This window comes from Diuraphis noxia, unplaced genomic scaffold, assembly GCF_037042655.1.
Source record: "Diuraphis noxia isolate RWA-SAM2 unplaced genomic scaffold, SU_Dnox_SAM2 contig0001, whole genome shotgun sequence".
Lineage (NCBI taxonomy): Eukaryota > Metazoa > Arthropoda > Insecta > Hemiptera > Aphididae > Diuraphis > Diuraphis noxia.
The window spans coordinates 12,631,486-12,650,210 of record NW_028301711.1 but is presented as its reverse complement, the minus strand read 5'-3'; the positions used below and the strand labels follow the sequence as shown (position 1 = coordinate 12,650,210).

At 27.9% G+C, this 18,725-nt stretch overlaps 2 protein-coding genes and 3 pseudogenes across 2 annotated transcripts; 3 read left to right on the top strand and 2 right to left on the bottom strand.

The window, feature by feature from the left end:
- Positions 1-1,339: 1,339 nt before the first annotated feature.
- Positions 1,340-2,933, top strand: LOC149059735 (uncharacterized). Its single transcript, XM_089225842.1, has 4 exons — positions 1,340-1,674; positions 2,239-2,468; positions 2,760-2,847; positions 2,895-2,933. The coding sequence occupies exons 1-4, from the start codon at positions 1,594-1,596 to the stop codon at positions 2,931-2,933; spliced, it is 438 nt and encodes a 145-aa protein (XP_089081968.1). The 5' UTR covers positions 1,340-1,593.
- Positions 2,934-3,685: 752 nt separating this feature from the next.
- Positions 3,686-8,635, top strand: LOC149059734 (uncharacterized; annotated as a pseudogene).
- A 309-nt stretch (positions 8,636-8,944) lies between these two features.
- LOC149059733 (uncharacterized) lies at positions 8,945-10,063 on the bottom strand. Its single transcript, XM_089225829.1, has 3 exons — positions 9,300-10,063; positions 9,057-9,233; positions 8,945-8,980 (listed from the first exon to the last, which is right to left on the bottom strand). The coding sequence occupies exons 1-3, from the start codon at positions 10,026-10,028 to the stop codon at positions 8,945-8,947; spliced, it is 942 nt and encodes a 313-aa protein (XP_089081955.1). The 5' UTR covers positions 10,029-10,063.
- A 1,614-nt stretch (positions 10,064-11,677) lies between these two features.
- On the top strand, positions 11,678-12,946 carry LOC149059732 (uncharacterized; annotated as a pseudogene).
- Positions 12,947-14,628: 1,682 nt separating this feature from the next.
- Positions 14,629-15,482, bottom strand: LOC149059731 (zinc finger MYM-type protein 1-like; annotated as a pseudogene).
- Between the last annotated feature and the right edge of the window lie 3,243 nt (positions 15,483-18,725).

Below are 18,725 nucleotides of genomic sequence, written 5' to 3'. Positions count from 1 at the left end.
CCTATGTATTTTTAACATTTTTCAACTAATGTTTTAACAATATATTAGAAAGCTTGTATTAAACTTTCAGACATTTTGGTCCATTAACTAAAATTTTATTGACAATTATATAAAAAAAAGTTAAAAAAATTGGAAACTGAAAATGTCCGTAAACAACTCAAAATAAGTCAAACTATTTTGAAAATGTTATGCTGTGTGGAAAATCCTTATATAAACATTCAGTCAACATTTCATGGAACTTCTGTTATTTCTTTTAGAGTTACACCAAAAATCAAAATCGGTTTAGCGAAAAATTCCCGTGTTTTCCTTAATTTTCCATTTGTTTTTCACGACCCTTTCAAAATTTTAAATTTTGACCTCCCAAAAGGCAAAAGTACCATGTACCAACTAGATTCACTTTCCAATCGAATAATATACCTACTGAAGTTGAATTACGCCACTGATTTATTTGTATATTATATTAAACGGGTTTTAAGCCCTTTAGCAAAATACAAATAATGATGAGTAGATTTTCAACTTAACTTATATATATTATAATATGCAGTTAAGAGGACGTAATACTGATATTTGTTGTCTCCGTCTTACCAGTGCGTAATATAGCAAAATTACGCTCGGCAGAACACTAGTAGCTCCTTTGGTTTAAAAATTAGAGTGAATTGACCTATTATGAAACTTGATGGTAAGAACATTATCTGTGTTTGTACGTTGGTTTTTTACGATAATTCAATTTTTAAGTGAGTTATGACCATTTTTAATTTACCGTAAATTATATACATATAACTTGCTTAAAAATTGAATTATCGTAAAAAACCAACGTACAAACACAGATAATGTTCTTACCATCAAGTTTCATTATAGGTCGATTCACTCTAATTTTTAAACTAAAGGAGCTACAAGTGTTCTGCCGAGCGTAATTTTGCTATATTGCGCACTGGTAAGACGGAGACAACAAATACCAGTGTTATGTCCTCTTAACAATTAAAAAAAGTAAGTAATAGTTATATTAATAGTATATTATGGCGATAGCCGATAATAAATAACCGGTCGTTATCTCGTGCACTCTTCGCGCAATTCTATAAATATGGTAAATTCCGAGTATTGACTATCCTACGGCCCACAAGAGAACAATGCCGTGTTCCGATGTTTGTACAGTACTTCAGCAACTCACTTCTTGCCCATGTATCCTACTGTGACTATCTGTATTAGTACAGTCCTGCTGGGTCATTCTTTGTCAAACGTAAATTTGGAAATTGAATTTATTTACTGCCATTTGTCAAAGGTACGTTGATAATAATTGTTTGCTTTATAATTTTATTAAAGATATTTTTTTATGTACAATTAGCTGCCTATAGGCTATAAATTAAGTATAACAATTGAGTATTTAAGTGTTTATTGAGGTATAATATAGGTATACTATCAAATATTAATGCTGCCTATTATATTATTATAGCTATAATAGCTAGTACCTAGGTACTCAAATACTCAATGGCCTAACATAGATTATTCTGTGATGATTGAATCCTGAAAATATGTAAATAAATGTAAATCCTTTATGTAAAATATTTATAATTTTTCAGTGTAATAGCATCAGTCATGAACTCTATCCTTGATTTTTTGAAAAGCAGGAACATTGAGAATGCTGATAAAGTGGCCAGAGAGATGGATTTTAACAAGGTAGATAGCTAAATATTATGTGTGTTTATATTAGTACCTAATTAATCTTAATCACAAATTAAGATCTCAATTATCATCCTATGTTTCATTTATTGAATTTTATTTCTTGTTTAATCTTGTGAGACACCATTGTCAGTTAATGATTGAATCATGTGGCATTCAAAGTTGCTCAAAATACTAAATAGTATTATTTATACATTATTCGATTATTCCTACTAATACTCAGCCTTTTGTTAAATTGAATTCATCATGGAAAATTAGTCTTGGCTGTATTCTTAACAAAATCGCTGAAATTGTTTTAGAAAAAAAAAATATATTTATAAATGTATAAATATACATATATACATATATGTTAAACTATAAAACTATAAACTATAAAATTTAATTTTATAAATTATAAAAGATCTGTATTTGAATGTATTTGAATGTTTATTGCTTTAATTTAGGTGCCTACTAAGCCACTATAAGGTATTACTTTTTTCTAAAAGTTATTTTTTTTTAAATTAATAACTTTATGTACATTTTAATTTAAAATTAGTTGAGTGAGTTTTGAATTTATTATAGGTTGATTTAGCAGTTATATCAGTCTTAAAAGAAGATGATTATAAATTGTGTGATTGGTTACCGGGGTATGGTGATCGAATGGCCTTGATAAACTGGTCCAAACAAAATCAATATAAAAAAAATAAAAAAAATAATTTACTAGACAAGTTGATGAACAAAGTCAAAAATGAAAATAGGAGATCATTTGGCGAAATGTGTAGTTCTGACGATACTGAACAACCACTTGTAAAGTAAGTTAATTTAGTAAAGCTTGTATAATTTCATACTTCATGCTAGGTACTTCAAACTTATGTTCTGATATTTTGTCATCACTCACCACACCACTGCCTATCTATATATATATATATATATCTAAGTACATAATATAGAATATAGATAGTAGTATTAATTTGTAGTTTTCTTTCATAGTACAATTTCTTAGTTTATTCTTACTTCTTACATCTTTAATAATGCTTCTAACAGTTATACGGTTCTAACATAACTAGTAACTAGGTATTGTTAAAAACCAAATTTCATTACAGAACCTTCAAGAGTAATGCATTCAAAACAACCAGATCTATTCAAATTGGTTGGCTCCATTTTGATAAGAAAGATAATAAATATAAACAGGTTGTTTCTATACATATTTTATTTATAATTATTTTATCTATTTTTAGGGTTCCGTACTTCAAAAGAAAAAAACGGAACCCTTATAACATCACTTTGTTGTCCGTCCGTCCGTCCGTCTGTCAAGAGCGTTTTTCTCAGGAACGCGTGGAGGTATCAAACTGAAATTTGTATATGATACTCAGGTCTACTGTCCCTGGAAGCTGTAGAAAAATCAACCTTCTAAGCCAACGCAATCAAAAGATACAGCCATTTAGGCCGCAAATTTCCGCAAATTTTCGAAACTCGCACGGGAATCAAAACCTACAGGGTACTTCCCGTGAACTTAGAATCTTGAAATTTCGTACGAAGTCACGTCATATAGTACAGATATAGGAAAAATTACGAAAACCGTAAATTTTTAGTTTCATCATATAAAAAAAAAATATTTTTGAAAAATATTTTTGACAATTTTGAAAATTTCAAGTTACTACTCCTTATCTCATGAACGCGTTGAGGTATTAAATTAAAATTCATATTAAATACTTAAGTCTATAATACCTTTAAACTGTAACAAAATCAAACTTTTATGTCAACGCAATCGAAAGAAATAATAACAATTTAAGCCGCATATCGTCCGTCCGTCTGTCAAATTTTCGAAACTCGCACGGGAATCAAAACCTACAGGGTACTTCCTGTGAACTTAGAATCTTGAAGTTTCGTACGAAGTCACGTCTTATAGTACAGATATAGGAAAAATTACGAAAACCGTAAATTTTTAGTTTCATCATATAAAAAAAAAATATTTTTGAAAAATATTTTTGACAATTTTGAAAATTTCAAAGTTACTACTCCTTATCTCATGAACGCGATGAACGCGATAAAATATTATTTAAATAACCCAGGCGCTGCAAACGGCCATTGTGAATGCTTGCATTTTGAAATGTTTAATGTCAGAGTGATAACTGTATATAGGTCACCACAATGTCCAATTAATGTTGCAATAGAATGCATAAATACAGCAATATACGACAACAACCTCAATAGGTATACATCATGTTCTCGTCTGATTGCTGTGGGAGACTTCAATATCGATTTTAGAATGAATCCCCAAAATGGAATTTCCACATTTTTTTCATCCCTAAACATGTTTCCGTTAATAAACACTAGCACTACACGAAGTAGTACAACTATAGATAACGTTTTTTCGAACTTCAATGTTCAATGTGGTACTAATCATACCTTTTTCAGTCACCATTTACAAATCTGGTTCAAATTTAATTCTTAATTAACATTTTTGTACCAGATTTCTAAATAGTGACTAAAAAACTGTAAATAAATAACTTTGATAAAAAAGCTTGCCCTTGTTATATTATAAAATAAATGATAGATGTTAATATAAAATGAAGGATTACTGGAACGATAAAGATACCTTTGTCATTAATTTATGATCCTCCAGCTTTCCATATTTTTATGTTATAAATTTCATTTTGCAATAAAAATAAAAAAAACTTTTACTTATATACCTACAGGTTTGTACGGAACCCTCGGTGCGCGAGTCCAACTCGCACTTGCCCGGTATTTTTTTTCTTTAATATTTATTAATTTACATAGGTTAGAGAACCATCTGGCGGTGGTATTAGAAGTATTCAGTGTCCCAAGTATGCGAAGCCTATTGATTTACTTCAAAAATCAAAAGAATTATTTTTCGGTCAGGATAATATGACAGTTTTTGGCAATTGGGAAGAGTTGGATGTTGAAATGTTTGATTTTAAAAGAAAACCTATGGAAGAAGATACAACAGTTGTAGGATTATATGAAAAAACTGGTAATTATTTTTTAATTGTCTTGCTAATTTTTTATATTTATGTACCTATGTAATGTATTTATTTAGGTTTGCCAAAACTGAGATATTACCTAGCTACTCGTAGAAAAAGTGGTATCCGTTCATTTATTCAAAATTCAAAAAATTATACTGAAGCTTCTATAGAACATGTAAATCCTCTAACCCCTGATCCACCTAAAAATGTAACTCTGGAATTTTTTGTTGGTGATAATTCTATAGTTGAAGGTGACTTACATTATTCTTATAGATTACTTAATTTAATATGTATCACATTAATATATTTTATTATTTAGAAATTGATCATAATGAAATAACAACAAATTTAGACTGTGATGAAGGCGATATTACCATACCTTTACATTCATCAACCATGTATGATATTGTGGAACTAGGTTTATCGCCTACTAGTTCATTAGAAGAGGACATCATGAACAATCAAGGTTAATACCATACACATTCATAAATCTGGAGGACTAGCTTCTTTAAAAAATAAAATATTATAATTTAATAACTCCTATAGTTATTATATTATTTAACATAATATTGCATCCCATTCAATAATTTTCCGATTCAAGCACAATTTTAATTTTAATAATCATAACATAAAAAAAAAATTATTTTAGATTTGTAACTATAATGAATAATAATTTATGCGTTTTTGAAATACCTACCAAACAATCACTATAAATAGAATAATAAATTTGTAGTCCATATCATAATATTTAGTATTTTATTCATAGGTAAAATAATACAGGAGTTTTACCGAGACTTAGATTTGGAATGTAATGCTGCCATTCCGTCTACCAGTTCGAGCATTACAAGTAAAGATGCTGAGAATATAATGCCCACTATGCATCTAATTTTTCACCGCGGCAATGTTTTTGTAGAAATGATAGAAGCATTCAAAAGCATCGATAAACAAAAATGTTCAAACTTAATGGTTGAACTTATTCTTCCAAATGGTGAGTCCGAAAAAGGCTTAGATGCAGGTGGTGTTTTTAGGGATACAATTTCAGAATTTTGGACCACTATGTATGAAACGTGCACAGTTGGTACAAATGTCAAAATTCCATGTATGAGACATGACTTTAAAGAGGAAGAGTGGAAGTCAATGGCTAAAATATTGTACGTTGGTTGGGTTAATGCTAAGTACTTTCCTATTAAACTAGCTATGCCTATTATTGAACAAATGCTGTATGGTCATGTAACTTCAAAATTGATTCCAATATTTTTGTTAACTCTTGGTGAAAGTGACAACCAAATTTAGAATTCCGCGCTGAAAGATATTTCATCTGTAGACGAGGATGACTTGTTGGAGGCATTTAGCACTCTTGAATGCAGAACAGTGCCAAATGAATACAATCTCGTTGAACTTTTGGAAGAAATATCTCATAAGGAGTTAATACAAAAACCGCATTTCATTATTGAGCAATTCCGTAAAGAGCTCAAAGAAGTTACGATGAACACATTAATTACTCAAAAAAATCTACTTACGCTCTACAAAACAATGGAGCCTACCGCAAAAAATATCCTCAACATTTTATCATACACCGAAACCAATACTGATGAAATCAAGACATTTGGATTTCTTAAAAAGTAGGTTTATAGCATTAACAAAGAATAATTTTTAAATTTGCATTGATTTTAGATTCTGAGCGAAGCGATGAATGTATTGTTTTTACAATGATGTGTGTTTTTTTTTATATTTTTTATATTTTTTTTTTGTGTCTGTCATCACGTTTTAGCACAGTAAAAGTGCTTAGATTTTCTTCAATAGTAGCTTTTCTGACAGGAAAGTGAATCTAGTTGGTACTTTGGGGGGTCAAAAGTAAACATTTTCCAGTAGTTTTCAAAAGTAACGTGAAAAACAAATGGAAAATTAAGGAAAAAACAGGAATTTTTACGCAACATTGATTTTTGACAAAACCGATTTTGGTTTTTGGTGTAACTCTTAAAGAAATTATTGTAGATACATGAAATTTTGACTGAATGTTTATATAAGCAGTTTCTATACACCATACCATTTTCAAAATATTTAAAAATTTTAAATAATTTTTTTGAGCTGTAAACAAACATTTTCAATTTCCAATCTTTTTAGTTTTTTTTTCTTTAAATATCTATAAAATTTGAATTTTTTAAAATCTAAAAAATTCTTGAAAATTTAATAGAATGCTCCTAATATATTATTTCAAAGGTAGATGATAAATATTAAAAATCTGTAGTCACAATTTTTTTTATAAGCATTTAAAGTTCGAATTTTGCCAACATTTATCAATATCTCGAAAATTATAAATCATTGTAATTAAAAAATTATAAAATGTTTAGTTTTTATAACTAAGAATTGAAAATTTAAAACAAACATTCTCATAAATAATTCATACTGTAACCAAAAAATCTAAAAAATACATAAATACATTTATTTTTTACAGACATTTTAATTTCAAATTTAGACAACATTTCATATTTAAATCAAGAATAATGATTTTAGTTATTTTGTTATAATTTAAAAATATTATTTGTTGGTATATGAAACTTTTAGAGTATATTGTTATATTTTACATACACGCAATGGCATTTTAAAATGTAATTTTTTTGGGAAAAATTAAATTACCGACTATAGTAAATACTAATGCCTAATACTAAAATTAATTACTTTATTCACAATAATATCATCAAATACACTTAGTAAGATATTATAGACCGACTGACCGTCTTCGCTCAGAATCGTTTTTCTTATACAAATTGTATAATACAATGATATTATATCATTGGATTCAAATTTAATACCTATCATGCATTATACAGTGACCTACTTGTAATCTACTGTACTGCCGTGCTAAGCCAAAATAGGGTATCTCCAATTTTGGCCGAAATGATTTTATTGGTTAAATAGGTTTATATAGTGATATTTTATCAATTTCAGAAGCCAAAATGAAGTATTTCCACTTTTTTCTTATCTAAAACATATGTTTAAATTAGTAACTTTAAGGGTATGTCCATAAATATTCACAAAACAGAAGCATTTTCACAGTAAATCCTAATAATTAGCAAAAACAGGGTATGTAACATGAAAATCATTAGAGTTACGTGAAAAAAGCTTATTTTTACATTGCTTTTAAAAACAGTATCTCCATATTATCAGACATTTTGCATCTTTCATTTTAAATATTGAATTATAATTTATAATGATAGGAATTAATAATATTTCTAAGATTAAATATAGTTATAAGTTATAACTACAATATATTATGTTAGTAACACTATATTTGAGTTTAGATAATATTTTACTCCAGTTTAGTGGATTTACTGTTTTTTAGCTTCTTATTCTGATTAGAAGTTTAAGGGTAAGTCCATTATCTTATACTTAGAATTATGCTAGACAATTAAAAATATCACCAATCAATTCTACAGGCAATAATTAGTAAATTGGAAAAAAAAAAATTTCAAAAAAAGTTTAAGGGACAGCGTATGAGTTCATTATGTTCCATATCTTGTTATGTCATTTTCCCAACATTTTAATTTTCGGAGATACCCTTTTTGAGGTTAGGACGGCAGTGTACAGCAGAGCGACATACACTTACCCGCCCTTTTTTATTGTTATATTGTATTTTTATTTTATTTTATTTTATTATATTATTTTTATATTATATTTTTATTTTTATATTGTACCTATTAGCTATTTATATAAATTTAATAATTCAATTTTGTCTTTTTAGGTTTATTAAAGAAACAACAAATGAGATTCGCCTTAAGTTTTTAAGATTTTCAACTGGAGCCGACGTTATAACACACAACCATATTAAAGTGGAATTTACAAAAAATGTAGTTGGCCTGGCTCGTGCTCCTATAGCTCATACTTGTTCTGGGGTTTTAGAACTTCCCTCAAAGTATGAATACTTTGTGGATTTTCGGAAAGAGCTTAACTGCATACTGGCATCAAATATTTGGGTAATGGATATCTTGTAGGTTTTTCTTTAAATTATTTGTTATTTATTGAATTTTTATTCACTGTTTTTGTTTTTGTTAAAAACTCACTCGAGAAGATTGAAAAATTATTATGTTATGTATAACTCTTTAAAAATAAATTCACTCTAGACTGAAAATTTATTACATCTTGTCATTAAATTTAACTATTACTAAAAGTAAAAGTAAAAATAAAAATATTATTAAGATTTGTTTAATCAAATATAAAAATGTTATTAAGGTTTGTTTGATTAAATTAAATTGTATTTTCTAGCAGCTTATCAAATAATATTTTTAACTCAATATATAAATTTACCGCTTCATAGACATCATTAGCATTTGTAACAACTAAATTATTTTCTTCAATTAAAATATGACATAACTCATAAATGGTTTCATCACATATTAATTCAGAAACAAATACACATTCGTCTTTACACACAGATATGTCTTCGTCCGGTACATCAAACAGATATGATTCTGAGTTCCACAAGTGAGGTAAATTAAACATGCTAGTTGGACGAACAGATGGTGCAATTGCATTCTTGGTACTTCGAATTTTATGGCTGTTCCATTCATTCTTTATGTCATTCAGTTCACTCTAAAAATAAAAATTTGAATTTATTTAAAACAAAACATAAGTTATATCTTATGACAATAAACATACTCGAATTATGTCAATAAAACAAAATCTAATTAGATTTTTATCAACAAATGATCCGCTGAAATATCCATCATCTTTTATTGACTGAAACATATTCATCCAAAATTGACTGCAGTGTTTTCGAAGGTGACCCCACCAAGCTTCAATTCTTTGGTTAGCTGGGCTTGTTCCATATAAAAACGGTCGATTATTTGAAAGATTATTCCTATGAAAAAATTTCTGTATCTGTTCAATATGTCGATTTTCCGTTCCCGCATCAGTTCTCAATGAAGTAGGACAACCTTTAAGCGTACTAACAGAATTCAAAAAAAATCCACCAATAACTTTGGGGTCATTACAAGTTGGTGCCGCCTCTAGCCATAAAATGTAACGAGAAAATCCATCAATGCATCCACTAATAGGAATTCCATAGGGTTTCAATTTGTCATAACAATCATTGTGCCATAGGTAATTAGGACCTTTATTGTGATATTGCCGCCTTCTTAATCTTTTTCTTCTTCGAATAGCTACACCTTCAGGATCTAAGTCATTCAATAAATAACGAACCGTTTCTTGAGTAACAGTAAAACCATTCTGAATGCACTTTAAATGCATCCATTTGTAGCCATGGAGTTGAGATGAATGTTGGACTTGTGATGACAAAAAATCAGAGACAGTGGCAATAGATGAAAAATTTTTTCGTCGAGCAAGTGATAAGCTTTTTAATGTTCTCTTCAAGGTTCGTAAGCTCATAGAAATATTGTCATTTTAATGTAAAAATTCCAAGATTTCTGTATAATTGAGTCCCATATTAAAATATATTTTTATAGTTTTGTTTAGATCCATAATAAAAAATTTGTATTAATTCAATACCTCAATACTCAATAGGTACCTATAATTGAATACAAGATGATAATAAGTACATTAAGTCATTAAATCGGATAATTAAAACTTATAATTTTTAATATTATAAAGCAAATAATGACCATTGACATACCTTTTAATAAATAGTTCCAAGTTCCAACTTCCAATTTCCAAATGTACATATGACAATGACTGAGATATAACGAAATAACTAAATAAGTCACACGATTAAAGTATTTAACAGCCACTGCCTTGTTTTAATTCATAATATCGACTTGTGAGTTGTTTTAATGCATAATTATGAAACAAAAAACATAAAAATGACTCTTCAACGCGTAATATTAGTAATTGGTAATTACGAGATGTTCAATCCGTTATTACGATTTGTTCAATCCATTATTACGAGTTGTTCAATCCATTATTACGAGTTTGTTTAATCCATTATTACGAGTTGTTCAATCCATTATTATGAGTTTTTCAATCCATTATTATGACTTATCGAATATTCGAATCCGTTATTACTAGTTATAATCCATTATTACGACTTGTTCAATTCGTTATTACGAGTTTGTTCAATCCATTATTATGAGTTGTTCAATCCATTATTATGACTTATCGAATATTCGAATCCGTTATTACGACTTATCGAATCCGTTATTACTAGTTATAATTCATAATAACGACTTGTGATAATCCATAATAATGAGATAAAAAAAACATATGGTTGGCCCTTCAACGCTTCCGTATTATACAGATCTTGTACCTAATACCTATCTAAACATCTAATTTTATTACTAGAATATTATATATTATTATAATATATTTTGTACTAAATAGAAAACGAAGTTTTGAAATCTGAATTCTTATTAGTAATATTAATTATTCTTTTTAGTTTTTAGTGTTATTAATGTTTTAATAACTACTGTTGGTGCTTGTTTGAATATTTCTATGTTGCGTGTGTTATTTTAATTAAATCATGACTTCCAGAAGTCGAACAAATAAATTAATCGCCGCTGCTACCAAGCAATGCAATAATGAAGATGTAAGTAGTGTCAACTCTAAATTACCTTATGCAAAGTGTTATACGTATGAAAATTCAGAAAATGTACGTTTGACAAATGTTTTGTTTAGTCACATTATGAATGAGAAGAGTTCTGATGAATGTCATACAGATTTTAAAAACAATACTGTTGTGGTAGATAATAATATTTATGAAGAAATAATCATTGGTCCGAATCAAATAAATTATAATAATTGCTTAACAGGCAGTTCTTCAAAAGAGTCTCCTGAAATAAGTTGTGATACAGAAGAATGGTTACCCAAATCTGTTATTAACCAAAATAACTTAAATTTATCTGGTAGTAGTAATGAAAACAATTCTGAAAATAACAGTACTATAGATTTAGAAAATAATATTTTCAATGTAAATAGTTCAAAAGAACCATCACGCCAACTTTTTGAAACTGGTGAAATATTAATTGATGAGTTAGAAACTTGTAGTACTAAAAGTAGTGTTTTGGGTATAGAATGTTTAGAAGATGAAGAAAATCAATTGGAAGAAGTTTGTGTCGTTGGTGAAGAGGGAAGAAAAAAAAAAGAAGGTCAACATACGTGCAACTAAACAACTTCAAAAATTAAACGGTGTAGGTAAATTTGTTAAAACAAATTCATGTATAACTAAAAAAAATGTCAATTCAAATGTTATGAAAAATTTTCTGAAAATGATAGACAAATTATTTTTGATAATTTTTGGAAACTTGGAAATAAGTCTAGACATTGTGACTTTTTAATTCAATGTGTTGTAAAAGGAAGTGTTAAAAGAATAAGAACCAAAATGATCAGTAGACGTTCTAACACCTACAGCTATTTTTTATCATACATGGGTGAGAAATATCAAGTTTGTCAGCAGTATTTACTAACAACTTTAGATATCAAACAAAAATTTTTAATTTATACTACTAACAATTGTTCACCAGTTGCTACAGCACTCAGTGATAGTCGTGGACAAGTAATTCCCAAGAATAAATTAAATGAAATAATAGTTTCTAAACTTCATGAATTTATTAAAAAACTACCTGCTGTTCCTTCTCATTATTGCTGAGCATCGACCACCAAAAAGTACTTACCAGCAGAGTTTATGAATATCCTTCGACTTTATGCTGTTTATAAAGATTATTGCAAAACAAATAATGATATACCTGTTTCTAAATATTTTTTTAGAAAAGTATTCACAGAAGAATATAATTTAGGTTTTCATTTTACCTAAAAAGGATAAATGTCGTACATGTTCTAAATTTGATAATAATATTATTAATTTGTATGGAGGTAGTTCACAAGATGAGTCAATGATAAATCATCAACAACATATAAATGACAAAGAAGACTGCAAAGCCATGTTTCTAAAATATCAAAAACCATTAGACAGTACTACGTCATTATGTGTCAGCTTTGATCTTCAGAAAGTTTTAAATACCCCCAAGGGTGATAATATGAACTTATATTATAGTCGGAAATTTAGTACCTATAATTTAACCATTTATGAAAGTCGAAACCAAAATGCTTTTTGTTACTTGTGGGGTGAGACAATAGGTAATAGAGGCTGCAATGAAATAGTTTCATGCATTTATAATTATTTAATTAGAGTTGACCAACGCCAATCTATAACATCTATTGCATTATTTTGTGACTCATGTGCAGGCCAAAATAAGAATAAAGCAATGTTTGTAATGATTCAGTATGTCCTTAAGTTTGAATTAAAATGTATAACTGAAATTAAGTTAACATTTCTACTACCTGGGCATACCTAAATGCCAGTAGATAGCATCCATGCTACTATTGAACGGTTCATTAAAAAAACTACTGTATGGGCACCTAGCGAATGGCCACCAATAATAAGGAATGCTAGAACCAATCCCAGGCCTTTAGAAGTAATAGAATTAAAATCAACAGAGTTTTTGGATTGGAAACAGTTTTCTACTACATTTTTTCCTAACATTCTAAAAACAGAAACTGGTGAAAGAGTAATGAACTCTAAATTGAGGTTATTATTATTCATAAAAATAGATGAAGATGTAGATATAATGATTTATGAATCTTATAAATTTGAAAAATGTCCTAAAAAACTAAAAGTCATCAAAAAAAGAGGGAGATTTGTACAAAAACCAACATTGCCAAACAAATGCTATGAAAGAAAATTACCAATTTCATCTGCCAAATTTAAAGATTTGTCAGATTTATGCAAGAATGGTATTATCCCAGAAAAGTAAGATAATTTTTAATTCTATTTTATACTGATTTAACAAATGTATAATAATATTGTAATATTACTTTTGAAAAACAGATTTCATGCAGAGTACTATGATATGAATTCTAGTGAAACAATTAGAGACTGTCTTGGTGAGTCTGATATTGAAGATTCTGATGTTTCCAATGTTTCTGATGACTATTAGTAATTATTATAAATATTATGTTTCTAGATCATTGTTATTGGTCTCATGTTTATATTGTTATTTAAAGGATATTTTTTTACTTATTAACTAGTCAAGAAGACTGAATATTAACTAGGTACATAATAAGATGCAATATTAAAATATTATTATTATTAAGTTTTTATATTAATTTTATACCTACAGTTGATTTATTTTATTTTATTATAAACACAGAGGTGTTTCTACTTCTTACTTAAAGACTTTTATATTGTTATTAATACAATGTTGCCAGTGCCGCAACTTGGTACATATTGGTGGGTGTGCGACCAACTAAAAGGGCCCATGTACAGAGGCACAACAATATGGGGAGGGGGGCCCCCCCCCTCCCCCCCGAATACGATTCAGACCCCTCACAAAAATATTTCTTATTTATTTAGAAATAAGCCGCTTATAGGTTATTTTAAATTAATAGTTTTGTTAGGTAGGCCCCCCCAGAAATTTAATCCTAGTTGAGACCATCTTCATGCACCAATAAGTCATTACAATATATTGCTTGTTGTTTTTAGCTATATACATTATGTTATGTGGTTAATATAATATTCACTGCTATACTGCTTACAGATAGGTAGAGCTTTGAACACATATAAGTGAGGACCATAGATAAGTATAGGACTGAGGAGCAGTGATAGCGGCACTTAAAAACATTTATTTTCTTTCTTTTCCCAATTTAAATGTTTATTGCATTTAAATTGGGAATCAGCCGTCACAACATAGCAAAATTAAGAAATTCGAGAATCATTATTTTGTTATAACTTTGGTTAGGACTTTGTTTTATTATCATAATAAATAATAATTTTCATTATTCTAATGTATTCATTAGTTTCTATTTTTTGATAAAATAATAAGATAGTAAGAACCACTTTGTGAAACACCTTAGTAATAAAATATATCAAACACTATCTTCATGAAAACACATAATATATAATTTATAAAATAATAAATAATAAAAAAATAACAATAAAATTGATTTTATTAAATATGGGTAATTTTTAATACTATGTTTACTTTAAAAAGTTTTTTTTTCTTGCTTTTTGATTTGCAAAAGTATCAATTATGTAATCAATATTCAATTCATCTGTTCTTGCTTTTTTTCAATGTTTAAAATGCTTATATTTGTGAGCCGTTCCTGAGAAATTGAATTTCTTAAATAATTTTTAATCAACTTAAGTTTTGAAAAAGAGCGTTCTGCCGATGCAACAGTTACAGGTAGAGACAAAAAAATTATGCAGGCAGTAAGTATTTCACTAAAAAGTGATGAAATATCATTTTCTATAATATATAAAGACAATTCTTTTATTGTTTTCATTTCAGTTTTTCCTAGAAAATCTCTTAATGATAAAACTTGCCTGGTCAAATCAGACGAAACATCAGTACTATAAAATGAAATGAAGTCATAACATGACTTAATTATATTCTCTTCACTATACTTAATTAAATTCAGTGGTTGTAAAAAGTCAAAATTTCTTGAAACTGTTTCAAGTCCTTTGAAACGCTCTTGTAATTGAAATATAGCAGTATCAGTAAGGGGCAAAAAAACGGTAACGCGAAAGTTTTCTTCAATTGTGTATAATCGTTTATCATTATCAATACTATCATACTGCCTCTTTGCAAATTTCTTGCGTTTATTTTCTTGTATTATAGATATTCCCCATTTTGAACATAATTCTGTTGCTGAAGAAACTAGTTCTTCAAAACCATTCCTCATTTTTTTAATTGCTTCAATACATACTTGTAAATATTCTACAGCTTGATGTAAACTAGTTTGTGGACTCTGTAAAATTTTAGAAACTACAGACAATGGTTTCAAAACTTTTTCCCATATTGTCATTAAAATTACAAATTCAAAAGATTCCATTTTTTTCTTTAGTGATACTGCAGTATTTTTTTCATCATTTTTATTACTAGTTAAAATTATATTAGTTAAAGATTTTAAAACTTGTATATAATTCACTTTAAGTGCATATACAGCAGTATGCCTTGCTTCCCAACGGGTGTTACAAACTTTTTTTAAAACTTTATTTCTTATATTTGAAGCAACTTCGTCACCAAATGCCAAAGAAGCCCACCTTGGAGCACTTTTACTAAAAAACAAAAATATTGTTTGGACAACATCAAAAAAATTTGACATTTTTAATGAGCTTTTTGCAACATCTGAAATTACTAAATTCAAGTTATGAGCAGTGCAATGGACATATGAAGCATTAGGAACTATATCGGATATGCGTTTCTGAACACCAGAGAATACACCGCTCATAACTGCAGCACCGTCGTAGCCTTGTCCTCGACATCTTTTTATGTCTAAATTACATTTATTTAGTACATCATAAATTAAATTGACATGGTCTTCAGCACCATGTTTTGTCAATTTATAAAATCCTAAAAACGATTCTTTGACATCTATTGTATGTTTATCATAATTGACTACAACATATCTAAAAATAAAACTCACTTGATCAAGTTTTGTTATGTCTTGTGTGCTGTCCATAATAATTGTGAAACAATGAGCATTTCTAATTTCTTCGCATAAAATCTTCATTGTTTCTGAAGCTAATAATTCAATGACTTCATTCTGAATTTTCCAACTCAAGTATTTCACTTTTGATTCTTCAGTATACAAAAGCTTACTTAACACAGGATCAAATTGTGCTAAAAGCTTCACTGTACGTAAAAAGTTACCTTCTGAACTATTATTTACTTTACCTTCATTTCCTCTGAGAACTGTATTACCTGCAGTGAGGAATAATATAATTTGAATAAGTCTTCTTAAAACATCTCTCCAAAATTGAGCTTCTGCACATATTTGTAGTTCTAATTTTTTATCAATTGTATTATTCTTTGACCAAAGTGACCGTAATTTCATTGCCTCTACATGTTGTTTAGATACTTCGTGTTTTATAATTTTTTGAGTTAAATGTTGCCAATCATCTATGCCGTTAATCCAGTTAGTTTTAAACATAATGCCTCTTCTATCAGCAAACAACCAACAAGTTTCACAATACGTTTTTTCTAAAACAACGGAATAACATAGCCAAACCCTGGGTATTTTACTCCCCATTTTAGTTAATGCATAATAGTAGTCACTAGAAAAATGTCGTGGATTACTCTTCCCATCAGTAACCATTGATTTTGAGCAGAATACATATTTATCTGAAGGTTTACATGGGCCATACAAAATAATTTGTTTTTTTAAACTGGAACTGGTTAATGTCTCTGGAAAATGACCTCGATCAGTTGGAAAATCTAAATTCAAATTCAATCCTGTGAAAATATTAGTACTTTGTTTTTAATTTAGTACAGATGGTTCCTTATCATATAAGAGTTAACTATTTTAACATTGTTACAATAACGATTAAACATTTTACTAACTTTGAAGATAAAAAAAGTCCCCAAATTGTAGAATTGTATAATAGTATAATACTATTTAATATTTATAGTATTTAAACATTATTCTATTATTCAATGAAATAAATAAATAGTAGTAACACAATTTTACATACCACCATCTACTTCATTTGACAAGATTTCATTGCAATCCACCTCCGCTGCTAATCTATCATGATTTAATAAAGTAGTGACTTCAATCTCCTACACCAAAATATACTAATATTAATATTTTACCTACACAACATTAAAATGTATTTATGGAAACAAATTACAAAGACAAATTTGTATATAAACTAGTTAAGTTAATAGTTAGGTACCTAAGTTCATAGTCATTATGATTGATACATTTTCAATTCATTAGTTAAAACGTATTAAAAGTTCATGGACTAATAAAAAAAAAACTATTAATAAAAATAAACATCTATAAACAACTTAAATACAATTAGTTATTTATCTTCAAATATAAGTTACTTTTAACTTTTATTAGTTATAATAATATTATTATTATTATTTACTTATTTAATTAATATACATACTGAAATTGTTGTTGACTCCAATGTTAATTCACAGTCTTGTTCTGGTAGACTTAACTCACATTTGGCCGAAGTCGAAGGAGGCACTTTTGGATCAATTGCTGTAATACTATCATGAGCATTGTCTGAGTTCGTTATCATCTATTTTTTACAAATAAACCACAATATTAATATATTGTATTCAACAATCATAATAACAATTTATAAATTAATATTAATTATAATCTTGCACTTGTTTCATTAAAAAATAATTTTATAAATTGTCTAATATGTAGAATTGTATAGGGCAGACCTGTAGTTTTAAGTAAGTTGATAGATACTTTAGTTTAACATTTTTATGTTTGATACACTTTCAATTATTCATTAGTTAAAAAGTATTAAAAGTTAATTGAATAAATAAAAATGGCTATGAACAACTTAAATACAATTAGTGGTTTCTCTTCAAATAGAAGTTACCTACTTTTAACTTTTATTAGTTATAATAATATTATTATTTACTTATTTAATTAATATAGGTACAATTGTACATACTGAAATTGTTGTTGACTCCAATGTTAATTCACAGTCTTGTTCTGGTAGATTTAACTCACATTTTGCCGAAGTCGAAGGGGGCACTTTTGTATCAATTGCTGTAATACTATCATGAGCATTGTCTGAGTTTGTTTTTATCTATTTTTTTACAAATAAACCACAATATTAATATACATATTGTATTCAACGATCACAATAACATTTTATAAATTAATATTAATTATAATCTTGCACTATAAAACAATTTTATAAATTGTCTTATATTATGTAGAATTGTATTGGACAGAACGGGAAATATATACACTTACTTCAACTTCATCATTGATTTTTACAAATGACCATAGTTTTTTCTGCTTCGGATTAGTTCCTGCTTTTTCAAATAATTCTTTTTCTTTTAAACGCCGCTTTTAACTTTCGAGCTCATTATAGTTTTTTTAATTATTAGTAAAATAAACAAGTTAATTGATGGTAAATAAATAAATATTACTGATATAATAATAATTTTATATTGTCATTTGTCACAGTGTACGCAGCGTAGAATATGCTAAGACAGTTCGGCTGGTTGTGATTATAGTGATTATATTATTATAGGAAATTGGGATTTATCAATAATATTTTGTAATTTCCTATAAATCTATAAATAGGAAAAA

Excerpts from the sequence above, each read along its gene's own strand:
- LOC149059735 (XM_089225842.1), top strand. The coding sequence starts at position 1,594 with ATGAACTCTATCCTTGATTTTTTGAAAAGCAGGAACATTGAGAATGCT. Across the intron at positions 2,469-2,759 it reads ACTGAACAACCACTTGTAAA|AACCTTCAAGAGTAATGCAT; the intron begins GTAAGTTAATTT and ends ATTTCATTACAG. Across the intron at positions 2,848-2,894 it reads AAGATAATAAATATAAACAG|GGTTCCGTACTTCAAAAGAA; the intron begins GTTGTTTCTATA and ends ATCTATTTTTAG.
- LOC149059733 (XM_089225829.1), bottom strand. The coding sequence starts at position 10,028 with ATGAGCTTACGAACCTTGAAGAGAACATTAAAAAGCTTATCACTTGCT. Across the intron at positions 9,234-9,299 it reads GTTTTATTGACATAATTCGA|AGTGAACTGAATGACATAAA; the intron begins GTATGTTTATTG and ends TTTTATTTTTAG. Across the intron at positions 8,981-9,056 it reads CTGTGTGTAAAGACGAATGT|TTGTTACAAATGCTAATGAT; the intron begins GTATTTGTTTCT and ends AAAATAATTTAG.